The sequence below is a fragment of the Conger conger genome, chromosome 11 (assembly GCF_963514075.1).
Source record: "Conger conger chromosome 11, fConCon1.1, whole genome shotgun sequence".
Lineage (NCBI taxonomy): Eukaryota > Metazoa > Chordata > Actinopteri > Anguilliformes > Congridae > Conger > Conger conger.
Genome location: NC_083770.1, coordinates 18,564,821 through 18,577,915, shown reverse-complemented (window position 1 = coordinate 18,577,915; position 13,095 = coordinate 18,564,821). Strand labels below are relative to the sequence as shown.

Sequence of the window (13,095 nt, the reverse complement as noted above, 5' to 3'; positions counted from 1 at the left end):
GGAGAGGACTTAGCAGGGATGTAGAGAAGCTCAGTTTTGGCAAGGTTGAGCTTCAGGTGATGGGAAGTCATCCACGCAGAGATATCAGCCAAGCAGGCAGAGATCTGTGTGGTGATTTGGGTGTCGGGGGGGAAGGAAATGAAGAGTTGGGTGTCATCAGCGTAGGAGTGATAAGAGAAGCCGTGGGAAGAGATAACAGAACCAAGGGACATGGTGTATAGCGAGAAGAGGAGAGGCCCAAGAACCGAGCCCTGCGGGACTCCAGTGCGTAGGGGTTGAGGGTCGGAGAGTGCGCCCCTCCCAGTCACCTGGTAGGAGCGACCAGAGAGGTAGGAGGAAAACCAAGATTATGCATAGATTGTAACAAGGATGCAAACCAAAAAATTGAATAAACTGAATAAACTTTCTGCTCAAATCAGAATGATCTTACGTATTACGTATTTCAAGCATATAGTTTCATTTTTCTGCCAAAATGCAGCATATTTCCTTCCACAATGATCAGAATTTTATTGGGTTTTGAACTGAAAGTTAACTGTTTTGAACAGAGTATCAAAATGTCTGCAAAATTTGCTGTATTTGGACAAAACTTTGCTGGTAGTGAACATTGACTGAGAGAGGTATTCATGAATTTTGGAAGAAGTGGTGATTGAATGCCTTTAGTATGAAAGCAATGCAAAAATATCCACAGTTTAGTTCACATAGTCTAATGATATGGTGAATGTTTTAAGTGTTTTGAAAAAGTGGACATGGTATTGAGACAAGTGTGAAAATGATTGTAAAAAAAACTAATATAAATAATATAGGAATATTTCAATTAATATTCAAGTCAAATGCAGGAGGTAAGCAAATTATGTAAATTCATTTATATAGTAGTTATCTTTCCATGAAATGCCAAATTCAGGCCTACTTCTTTGAAATTCTGTATAATTTGTGGACCGGGTCGTGTCATATAAAATGCTTTTCAATTGTCCTGTTTTCGTCTTCATTCAAAGTATATCATGAAAGTCTTCCAAATGAAATAAAAATATAAAAAATGCTCTACCTCTGATCAAACTGTTGTTGTTCATGACATCACATCCATAATTACTGCAGATGCACAGTTATAGGTAGCTATATATCATGGCTTAGGAGGCTTATTATAGTGTCGTTGAGAATAGCAGAGATGAGAGGAAATGTGGAATATTCATATCTTTTCTGAAAGAGACAGGGTTATCAATGAGATTGTAGAAAATAATGGGAAATGAGAATGAAGTAGCATGAAATTATCAGGTTTCCTGGCGGAGGCGGGGAATCAGTTTTTTTCTTTTTGTAATATATTGTATACCAACAGAGGGCGATAATACGTCACGGATGTAAAACGCCTAAGTACAGCCCAATCCCAAGGCTACATTCAACTGAAAAACGACTTTGTTTACAGTTTGTGAAGCAGACATTCCAAAGATGTTCGGAGATAAAACGTTTAAGTCCTTTTCAATAGATTTCGACGCACCGAATGGGATTCACCTTTTCTCAAGCGGCGATGTTGTTTCAGGGCGAATTATTTTCGAATTATCAAAAGAAATAAGAGTTAATTCGATCTCTGTGATTGGAAAGGGAAAAGCGAAGGTTGCGTGGAGCACCGGGTCGAGGAAGAATAGAAGACATTATTCTGCAAGAGAGGACTATTTTAACATGAAGAGCGACATCATACAACAAAACGGTTTGGCAGCTTTGTATCTTGTGTAGCTCACATTAGCTTGCTGTCTTTGCAAGTGTTAAATTACATTTCCGTGTTTTTCGTTTACTGTGCAGTTGTAGTAGGGCAACTAACCAGCGTGTGTATTGTATGATTGCATTTGAGTGTTGTTGTTTTTTTCGACCTTTACAGGGGCTATTGGTGGTGGCGAGATGGTCCTTCGCCAAGGAACGCATGTCTACCCATTCACAATGCAGCTGCCACAAGGGTGTGTACACAAATCCACTTTCAGGACAATTCACTCATTATGTTCGAATACTGTAGTTCAAGAGATTATTCGGAAATGCCAACCATATGATGATACGTTTTTCTTGATTTTGCAAATAGAAATTTTCCGTCAGCATTTCAAGGGGTTCACGGCAGAGTGACCTACGCTTTGGTAGTTCAGATACACCGACCATGGCATTTGGCCAAGGAGTTCCGGGCAGAATTGAATTTTGTCAGCCACATAGATGCCAACCACCCACAACTGCTGGTAAGGCATTGTCTGTGCATGTCCATGTTGTCATAAAATGTCCACTTACCGTGAATAATAAGGAACAGTTTACATTCCGGACAGATGCAGGGGAAACCGGGGAAACAAACACTTTTATTTTTTCGTTTAATTAAAAAATATATACACATATTAGAGCAAAAAGTTAATCGATAATTTGACTATGGAACATCCGTATAATACAAGGATATTCCTGGCGATTACTACAGTTCAATCAAAAGTAGCGGCAGTGAAATTTTCAACGTGCCCCGACTACGGGTCTATTTTTAGTTTGACTGCATTTGAAACCATTCATATGTAAATAATGTATCGGGAAAAATTGATTAGAGTGAGTGCGACTTAAGACCGAATAAGTGCACGTGGAATATGAATGGTAAATGGTTGGCATTTATATAGCGCCTTTATCCAAAGCACTGAAGCAATTGATGCTTCTCATTTACCCATTCACACACTCACTCACTCACAGCAATTGGCTGCCATGCAAGGCACCGACCAGCTCGTCAGGAGCATTTGGGGTTAGGTGTCTTGCTCAGGGACACTTCGACACAGCCCAGGTGGGGGATCGAATCAGCAACCCTCCGACTGCCAGACTGCTCTTACTGCCTGAGCCAATGAGACGACTGCTCTTACTGCCTGAGCCAATGAGACGACTGCTCTTACTGCCTGAGCCACGTCGCCCTTTATAGGCCTACAACGTTACATTAAAATATATTGTGGCTGATGCATTTATAATGTGTTGGAACACGTTACTATAGTTGTACTACTGCATGGCTCACAGTTTCTGTTTGCTTGTGACAATGTGTCAAAACTGTACCATCTTATAAGCCACATGCCTGTGATTTAAATGATGCATATGTGGTGTTAACACATTATCAGTCATTATCATGCGAAAAAAACACAGATTTGTTAATAACTCAACGTGTTCAAATCGTCCTGCCGCTCACACATGATAATATAGAGATAATAAGTGAAAAGAAAGCCATCATTCTTGCATGTTGTCTAAAGGTCTCCCCTACCTGAAAGGAAGTGATGGTTGACTTTCCAGGAACCATTGGCGGCTTCCAATAGCAAGGAGCTGTGTTGTCTCTGCTGTACTTCCGGGCCCATCTCCATGAACGCTGGTCTGGAGAGGAAGGGTTTTGTTCCAGGTACTGGAAAACTCCTCACTAATGCAACTTTTACTGTACTGTAGAATGACTTCACATTCACCCAGGGTTGTGTCCCAATACTCAAAAACAGGAGGAGAGGAGACAAGTGGAGGAAAGAAGGATACATTTTTTAGAATATATGTTGAAATGTCACCCATTGTATACAACTTTCTGTCCTGGTCCAGGTAAACGGGTATAGTTCCAGTATCTATTGCTGAGCTAATTATGACTATCATAGTATTTATGGTGTTGAATTTAAGGGGCGTCAAGACAGTACTGAAAGAAAGAGAAAAATGAAACCCAGGGACTAGTATTAAAATCTGCTTTATTTATTGAATGTATGTGGTGCTCGGCTTAGTAACCGTTTAGTGACAGCTGTTAAGGAGTCACTAGGTGTGGCACTGGTTTTGTTGTTGTCTCACACCGTCACTTGCAGACACACAATTTGTCTGTTCAAAATCGCTTCTCGGGGTGGCACGGATGGTGCAGTGGGTAGCACTGCCGCCTCACAGCAAGGAGGTCCTGGGTTCGAATCCCCGTGGGCCGGGGCCTCTCTGTGTGGAGTTTGCATATTCTCCCCGTGTCTGCGTGGGTTTCCTCCCACAGTCCAAAGACATGCAGGTTAGGCTGATTGGAGAGTCTAAATTGCCCGTAGGTATGAGTGTGTGAGTGAATGGTGTGTGTGCCCTGCGATGGACTGGCGACCTGTCCAGGGTGTATTCCTGCCTTTCGCCCAATGTATGCTGGGATAGGCTCCAGCCCCCCTGCGACCCTGTTCAGGATAAGCAGGTTAGGATAATGAATGAATGAAAATCGCTTCTCTTTCACAGGAGAAATGATTCAGATCAACGCAGAGTTTGAGAACTCCTCTTCCCGGACAGTCATTCCCACGGCAACGCTCGTACAGACGCAGACCTTCTACACAATCAGCAGATCATCAAAGAGACTTGTACCTAAAGAACTCGTCAAGATTGAGGGAAGGCATCTCATGCCCAATAGTACAGGAGTGTGGGGCGACCAAATGCTGCAGATACCTGCTAATACACCCCTCACCATCTCAAACTGCCAGATTCTGGAGGTGGACTACTATCTGCTGGTAAGCATCAGTGTTGGACCAGTTTATGGCATCCTTACATTAATTTGAGTGTTAATTCCTGACCATATTCACATCTTGATTCACGTGACTATTGTTCATGATGTTGTCCTAACTTGATTACAGGTGAGTCTGAAAATTCCCAATGGAGTCAACCTCAAGGTCCTTATCCCTCTGGTGATTTGCTCTATTCCTGTGTACCGTCCTCCTGCAGACTTCTAAAAACCGCACAGATGCCTTGGAAATCAGACTGCCACTATCCTCAGTACCTGAATGGGTCTGTGCCTTGTGTTGCTTTTTTACATCATATTTGTAGGTTATGTGATATCACCACTTTTTCCGTTCAAGCCAGGTCTGTACAGAATCTACAATTTCAGGGTTGCATTTTCTGTCTGGAGAATTTTGTAATCTGCCATTTTAATCTGGTTTAATACTCAGAACAACTGACGTGCGAACATTTTTTGATTTTATAACTTTGAAGCTATTTACTGCACAAATCAATTTCCTTACCTCAGCGAAGGTCAGAGTAGTGCAACAGAAGTATGTGTTTGCCGGATATCCCCAGACGAAAGGTCTCGCATTTGATTTGTAGATATTTACTGTGAATCTTTTATCTAGTTTTGAACGTTGATGCTCTTTTTAATCCTGATGACTCGAGAGTGAATGTGGCAGTCGACATTGGCTCAGGAGGTTAGAGCAGTTGTCTGGCAGTTGGAAGGTTGCCGGTTTGATCCCACCCTGGGTGTGTCAAGGTGTCCCTGGGCGAGACACCTGACCCTCAAGTGCTTCTGACGAGCTGGTTGGTGCCTTGCATGGCAGCCAATCACCGTTGGCGTATGTGTGTCAATGGGTGAATGAGAATGAGAACAGTTGTACAGCGCTTTGGATAAAGGCGCTATATACAACATGCAGATCATTTACCATTTGATGCTAGCTGAGATTTATCTTCAAAAATAATAATTAATTCCATGCATATGTAAAAACATACCTGTACTTTTCTACATTATCTTACACAAGTAATGTGTAAAAATGATACATTTCACATTCATATCCAAAATGCCATCTATAGTGTCTGCTGTATGTCTACATGCAGCATTTGTAACTGGTGCCATACAGGCTCATATCGGATATAACAAACTGCTTTGACCTGGGCTTGGGTAGCAGATGACTGACATTTGCAGTATTTTAGTGAGTTTTAGTGTCTAGAAAAGTGCTGTATACACTCAGTGATCACTTTATTTGGTAAACCAGCTTGTTAATGCAAATATTTAATCAGCTAATCATGTGGCAGCAACAAAATGTATGCAAGCATGCAGACGTGGCAGAGAGGTTAAGCTGTTTTTTGGACAAAATGTCAGATTGGGGAAAAAAAAAAGACCATGGAATGATTGTTGGTGCCAGACAGGGTGGTTTGAGTATCTCAGAAACTGTTGATCTCCTGGGATTTTCATGCACAATAGTCTCTAGAATTTGCAGAGAATAGTGCGAAAAATAAAACCCTTCTAGTGAGCAGAAGTTCTGTGGGCAGCAACACCTTGTTAATGAGAGAGATCAGAGGAGAATGGGCAGACTGATCGAAGCTGACAGGAAGGTGACAGTAACGCAAATAACCACACATTACAACAGCGGTACGCAGAAGACCATCTCTGAACACACAACACATCAAACCTCTAAGTAGATAGGCTGCAGCAGCAGAGGACTTAATAAGAAAAAATCTAATAAAGTCTAAAATACCTAATAAAGTGCTCACTGAGTGTAAATACAATGATCTATCTTTCTATCTACATCTAAGAACAGGGAGAGGAGTACAGATTTGGCAAATTTGGTCAAAGACAGATTGCCAGTGCATCATGCCTGAGATAGTTGAAAGGAAAAATACTGCTTGGTATGCCTTAAAAAAGACAAAAAAGCCAATCCCTGATCCTTCAACAGGCAATTGAGCTTTACAAATAATCTGTACAATGTTATGTAATAATTATACACATTTGTATAATCTTTATAATTTGTGGACCAGGTCGTGTCATATAAAATGCTTTTCAATTGTCCCGTTTTCGTTTTCATTAAAAAATATATCATGTAAGTCTTCCAAATGAAATAAAAACATTAAAAATGCTCTACCTCTGATCAAACTGTTGTTGTTCATGACATCACAGGCATAATTTCTGCAGATGCAGTTACCACAGGCAAAGAAGGGAAATTAAGAGCAACTGTATATATCATGGCTAAGAAGACTTTGTAAGAGATGAAGGTTAGTATGCATGTATTGTAGGGTTAAGTAGATAAGCCAAGCAGTTAGTCTGCCTGCTTGGCTGATATCTCTGCGTGGATGACTTCCCATCACCTGAAGCTCAACCTTGCCAAAACTGAGCTTCTCTACATCCCTGCTAAGTCCTCTCCGTCAATCGACCTCTCATTGACTGTTGAGGACTTTGTAGTTTCCTCCTCCCGTACGGCAAATAATCTTGGGGTGACTCTTGATAACTGCCTCACCCTGGCTCCACAAGTATCCTCCACTGCCAGAACCTGCAGGTTCTTTCTGTATAATATACGCCGTATCCGTCATCTCCTGACTGAGAAAGCCACCCAGCTCCTAGTCCAGGCGCTCGTCATTTCCCGCCTGGATTACTGCAACTCCCTCCTAGCCGGTCTCCCAGCATGTGCCATGAAGCCCCTCCAGCTGGTCCAGAATGCTGCAGCCCGCCTGATCACCAGTCAGCCCAGGTCGGCTCATGTCACCCCGCTTCTCATTGGCCTCCACTGGCTTCCTATTGCCGCACGCATCCGTTTCAAGGCCCTAGTGTTGGCATTTCAGGCTGCTAAGGGGACTGCCCCACCTTACATACAATCCCTGATCACTCCCTACTCCCCAGCTAGACCACGCCGGTCTGCCAGCTCTGGTCGCCTTACGGTTCCCTCTCTACGTGCACCTGGCGGTCGAGCTGCACGTTCACGCCTGTTTTCCGTTCTGGTTCCTCAGTGGTGGAATGACTTGCCTACCACTGTCAGAACAGCAGAATCCCTCCCCCTATTTCGACGCAGACTCAAAACCCACCTTTTCAAACTCTACCTTAGTCCTCCCTCCTGATTTCCCCTGCCCCTCCTTTCTGATATCCCTATCCTTGTCTAACCCCCCCCCCCAAAAAATAAATAAATTAATAAATCATTTACTTCCGATGACAACTATGTTTAGAACAGCATTTCCTGTGTATTTTGCTAGTTTCTGGATGTGATGCTCTGACTTATGGTAGAACCTATGCACTTGTAAGTCGCTTTGGATTAAAAGCGTCTGCCAAATGACTACAATGTAAATGTAAAATGTGGAGGAAGGCAATGGGGATGTGGCGGTTGTGCTGGGATATAGTACGACTGTAAGGTACATGTGCCAGCTATCTTCCAGTTATGGAAAACAAAGATTGCTAAATTGCATTAACATCACGTTAATTTTTCCTACAGACTCCCTAGTTTTCCATAATTGTCATTGTTACATGTGCCAACATTGCACAATTCTGTTTCTTTGCCTTGTAAGTAGGGTTTTTGAAAACTGCCCTTTTGTCTTATTTGCTGTACCGAATGTTTGAAAGGAATTAAAAAAGGAATTCCACGGTCCTACGCTTGGTCCACAAGTTCACATGCAGCAGAAGTCATGGGACCAACTGGCATATTGACTACTTGCAAGGTAAGCAAAATATTACAGAATTTCAGTGAACTGATAACTTTTAATGTTGATGAATTAATATATTTTGTTAGTGTAGCTCACCGGTTTAAAGTCCACTTTCTACTTGTCACTCTAAAAATATTAAAATAATGACATAAAAAAAGACTTGAGACTTGCCCTGTAAGACTTGAGACTTGACTTGGACTGGCCCTTTAAGAATTGAGACTTGACTTGGACTTGCTCTGTAAGACTTGAGACTTGACTTGGACTTGCTGAAAATGACTTGGCCACAACTCTGTCCCCGACGGATCAAAAGATCCACATACAGGTAGAGCGGGTTCGATTCAAGAGGTGCCAGAATTTGGGATCTTTGGTCTCAAGAGGCTTTCAAACCATGTGTCTGGCTATACTGCAGAGATGGTGGCAATATTGTTTGCACTGCAATGGATGGAGGAGAGGAAGCCAGTTAAGGTGGTGATTTGTACTGATTGAACTTCAATGCTGCAAAGCTTAGACTCATTATAGCAGACATGATATACAGGTGCATCTCAACAAAGTGGAAAAGTTCCTTTTTTTCCATAATTCTAAAAGTGAAACTTTCATATATTTTCCAAATCCAAAAAATTATATTCTATATATTCAAAAATCAAGTATCTCAAAATATTAGAATATTACATAAGACCAATCAAAGAAAGGATTTATAATACAGAAATGTCGACCTTCTGAAAAGTATGTTAATTTATGCACTCGTACTTAGTCAATCATGGGAAAGACTGCTGACTTGACAGTTGTCCAGGAGACACTCATTAATACCCTCCACAAGGAGGGTAAGCCACAGAAGCTCATTGCTGAAAGGGCTGGCTGTTTGCAGGGTGCTATATCAAAGCATATTCGTGGAAAGTTGACTGGAAGGGAAAAGTGTGGTAGGAAAAGGCGCACGAGCAACAGGAATGACAGCAGCCTTGAGAGGATTGTCAAGCAAAGCCAATTCAAGATCTTGGGGGAGATTCACAAGGAGTGGACTGAGGCTGCGGTCAGTGCATCAAGAGCCACCATGCACAGACGTGTCCAGGAAATGGGCTACAAGTGTCACATTCCTAGTGTCAAGCCACTCTTGAACCAGAGACAATGTCAGAAGCATCTTAAGGAGAAAAAGAACTGGACCGTTGCTCCTTACTTTACTTTCAGATGAGTAGATTTTGCATTTCATTTGGAAATCAAGGTCCCAGAGTCTGGGGGGAAGAGTAGAGAGGCAAATAATCCAAGTTGCGTGAAGTCCAGTGTGAAGTTTCCATAGTCAGTGATGTTTTGGGGTGCTATGTCATCTGCTGGTATTGGTCCACTGTGTTTTATCAAGTCCCGAGTCAACACACTGTCTACCAGGAGATTTTAGAGCACTTCATGCTTCCATCTGCTGGCAAGCATTATGGAGATGCTGATTTCCTTTTCCAGCAGGACTTTGAGACGGCTGCATGGGGGTTGGACCCAAAATGCACAACTCGGACAACAAAGATGTGATAAAGTTCCATCAGGGCTTTATTAGGGAAATGTCGAATGAGTGTAGTCGAGAAACAAGCCAAGTTCATACATGTATAATCCAGCCAAAACCAAAGTACAGTACCGAGGGAGAAGGCAGTCTCGAAATCGGTACACCATGCAAAAAGTCCAGTAACCAGGAAAGCTGTCAGTGGGGCAGTAGTGCAGACGGATGGCAGGCAGGCTCGGAGTCGAAGGCGGTGCAAGAGTCAAGACTGAAGTCCACTCCGCGGGGCAAAAGTACCAAGACAGCAGGCAAGAGTTTGTGGTACAGGCAGGCAGTGGTCAACAAAACAGAAGTCAATAACTTTGGTCGGTAAACAGGTTTGGATCGTAACGGGTAAACAATGGTTTGACAAAAACGCTCAAAAGTGCACTGATGAACAGGAGGCAACAACTCTGCCAAGACCTGACATGAACAATGAGCTTATGTGCAGGTGTAGACAGGTGCAGACAATTAGCTTGAGAGCAGGAAGCGAATGGAAATCAGGTGTGGAGGATTGACAAGTTAACAAGATAATTAGTAATCGTTAGTAATAAACCTATCCTGACCTTGCGTTAGTAAATTAGTAAAAGACATGCACAAGAAACATAAGGTAAACATGAACACATGGTTAGAATGTTAGTATTACCCAATCCTGATCTAAAGTTAGTAGATTAGTTAGTAGACACGGGAAAATGAAACAATTAGGGAAGCGGGAGTGATAGCAGGGAGAGAGGGAAAGCATGAACGCAAGGTTTGCAGAAAGACGTGAAAACGTCTATGCTAATTAATGAACGGAACAACATAACATGAAATAACCGTAAATCGTGTATGTAACGGGACATGACAAGACTAGAAATTACATTGTAACAAGACTAACATAATACGTGACATGACAATAAAATAACTAAGACAATAACTATACATGAAACATGACACGACAAGCATAAAATGTGACAGACTTGGCACCTGCCCACAGCGCCAAAACTACTAGTAACTGGTTTGCTGACCACGGTATTACTGTGCTTGACTGGCCAGCCAACTCACCTGACCTGAACCCCATAGAGAATCTATGGAGTGGGGTACTGTCAAGAGGAAGATGAGAGACACTGGACCCAACAATACAGAAGAGCTGAAGGCCGCTATCAAAGCAACCTGGGCCTCCATAACACCTCAGCAGTGCCACAGGCTGATTGCCTCCTTGCCACGCCGCATTTATGCAGTAATTTGTGCAAAAGAAGCCACAACCAACTATTGAGTGCATAAATGAACATAGTTTTCAGAAGGTCAACATTTCTGTATTATAAATCCTTTTTTTGATTGATAAATTGACCAAGTAGGCTCTTATACAGGATAAAACTGAGGTTGAGGTGCCATTCAGTAAGTCTGAAGCAAAGTCCTTCATACGGAAAAATAATGGTGGAGAGATGGGAGGAAAGGTGGGAAGGGGAGAACAAAGGGGAAGGCATTTATTGAAGATTCAAAGTAGAATTAGGACCCGGGAGAACGGCAGAAAGGAATAGACGAGAAGAAACAATTTATACAAGATTACAGAAAAGGCACGGTGGACTGAACAAAAGACTGCATATGGTTGGGAAACATAATATAGGGTATTGTGAATACTGTTAGGAGGCGCAGCATGTGATACTGCTGTGTGGTCAGTACAAAAGGGAGAGAGAGACATTAAATACGAATCGGAGGGCAAAGGGAATCAAGGAAATAAACAGTAAGATTATAGTACGGGAGTTCATCGCACAGGGAGGCTAATGCACTTTTTGGGTTTCTGGGGGAAACAGGATGAGCGAATAGGATTCAGATGAAGGTAAATATCAGGTTAAGATTCTGAATCAGAAGGTGGTAATGCACCTCTTATGTTGGATGCCAACCCCCGATAAACTCCCCCAAAGAAAGAAGAAGAAAAGCCAAGCAGCACAGATTCAGCAAATGTGCTCAGCAAATGTTCAAGGTAAAAATCCTGCATAGTATGCCCTAAAGAACACATAATTCAACAGGCAATTGAGTTTTACAAATAAAAAGGCCTGATTGAATGTAGAGAGCTCCTGCCTGTGTAACAGGTCCTACTATTTTATATGTGGTTTAACTGTTTGTTTTATTTAATAAAAAACATTTGCATGTAGGATGTAACATCGAAGTATGATATGTTATAATATTATTGTATATGACCGCCTCTATTGGGGATTATGGAATGCACTCACAACAGAACCCAAGGGGTGGAGAAATGTAACAAAACTAATTTATCATCATAATAATCTAAATTATATATAATCTGGGGCATCCCCTTGCCGTTTGCCTCTCTGCCCATTGTCTTTATCTCTCTAATTGCTGGAATTGAACTTCATCAGAAAACCTTTTTTTTAAAACATGAAAAATTATTTGAAACATAATGAGAGAGAATATACACAGAACACTTTTTTATTTTTTATTTTTTTTACTTAACCTGCTGTAGCCTATCCACTTGGAGTTATGATGCGTTGTGTGTTCAGAGATGCACTTCTGCATACCACTGTTGTAATGTGTGATCATTTGCATTACTGTCACCTTCCTGACAGCATCACGACAGGAAGGCCATTCTCCTCTGACGTCTCTCATTAACAAGGCTGCTCACTGGATTTTTTTTGTTTTTTGCACCATTCTTTGCAAATTCTAGAGACTAGTGTGTGCATGAAGATCCCAGGAGCTCAGCAGTTTCTGAGATACTCAAACCACCCTGTCTGCAACCAACAATTTCTACGGTCAAAGTCCCAATTCAGTTAATCCATTACTTACCTGAAGCTCCTGACCCGTATCTACATGATTGTGTGCATTGCACTGCTGCCACACAATTGGCTGATTAGATAATCGCATGAATAAGTAGCTATAATGAAGTTAAATTGTTCCTAATAAAGTGCTCGGTGAGTGTAACTTGTGTATGTTCGAAAGAAAATAAAAACATGTATTTTCTAAAGGAAATAAAAACATGAAAAAATGCTCTACCTCTGATCTAGCTGTTGTTGTTCCATGGCATCACATGCATGATTTGTGCAGTGACCACAGGCAAAGAAGGAAAATTAAGAGGTAGCTATATATCATGGTTTAGGAGGCTTATTATAGTGTTGTTGAGATTAGCAGAGATGAGAGGAAATGTGGAATATTCATATATTTTCTGAAAGAGACAGGGTTATCAATGAGATTGTAGGAAATAATGGGAAATGAGAATGAAGTAGGATGAAATCATCAGGTTTCCTGGCGGAGTCGGGGAATCCGTTTTTTCTGTTCGTTTGTTGGTTTGTTTGTTTGTTTTCTTTTTGTAATATATTGTATACCAACAGAGGGCGATAATACGTCACGAATGTAAAACGACCAAGTACAGCCAAAGCCCAAGGCTACATTCAACTGAAAAACTACTTTGCATACAGTTTGTGAAGCAAACATTACAAAGATGTTCGGAGATA

The 13,095-nt window shown here is 41.7% G+C and overlaps 1 protein-coding gene across 2 annotated transcripts; it reads left to right on the top strand.

The window, feature by feature from the left end:
- Positions 1-1,244: 1,244 nt before the first annotated feature.
- LOC133141097 (arrestin domain-containing protein 3-like) lies at positions 1,245-6,530 on the top strand. 2 transcript variants are annotated; one of them, XM_061261493.1, is made up of 6 exons: positions 1,245-1,699; positions 1,868-1,943; positions 2,063-2,210; positions 3,274-3,376; positions 4,207-4,472; positions 4,596-6,530. In XM_061261493.1, the coding sequence occupies exons 1-6, from the start codon at positions 1,441-1,443 to the stop codon at positions 4,689-4,691; spliced, it is 948 nt and encodes a 315-aa protein (XP_061117477.1). In that variant the 5' UTR covers positions 1,245-1,440; the 3' UTR covers positions 4,692-6,530. The 2 variants fall into 2 exon arrangements, with proteins under 2 accessions (XP_061117477.1, XP_061117478.1); XM_061261494.1 differs by having other exon boundaries at positions 1,245-1,943.
- Positions 6,531-13,095: the final 6,565 nt, after the last annotated feature.

Coding starts and splice junctions, on each gene's coding strand:
- LOC133141097 (XM_061261493.1), top strand. CDS start 1,441: ATGTTCGGAGATAAAACGTTTAAGTCCTTTTCAATAGATTTCGACGCA. Junction 3,377..4,206: donor GAGGAAGGGTTTTGTTCCAG/GTACTGGAAAAC, acceptor TCTCTTTCACAG/GAGAAATGATTCAGATCAAC. Junction 4,473..4,595: donor AGGTGGACTACTATCTGCTG/GTAAGCATCAGT, acceptor ACTTGATTACAG/GTGAGTCTGAAAATTCCCAA.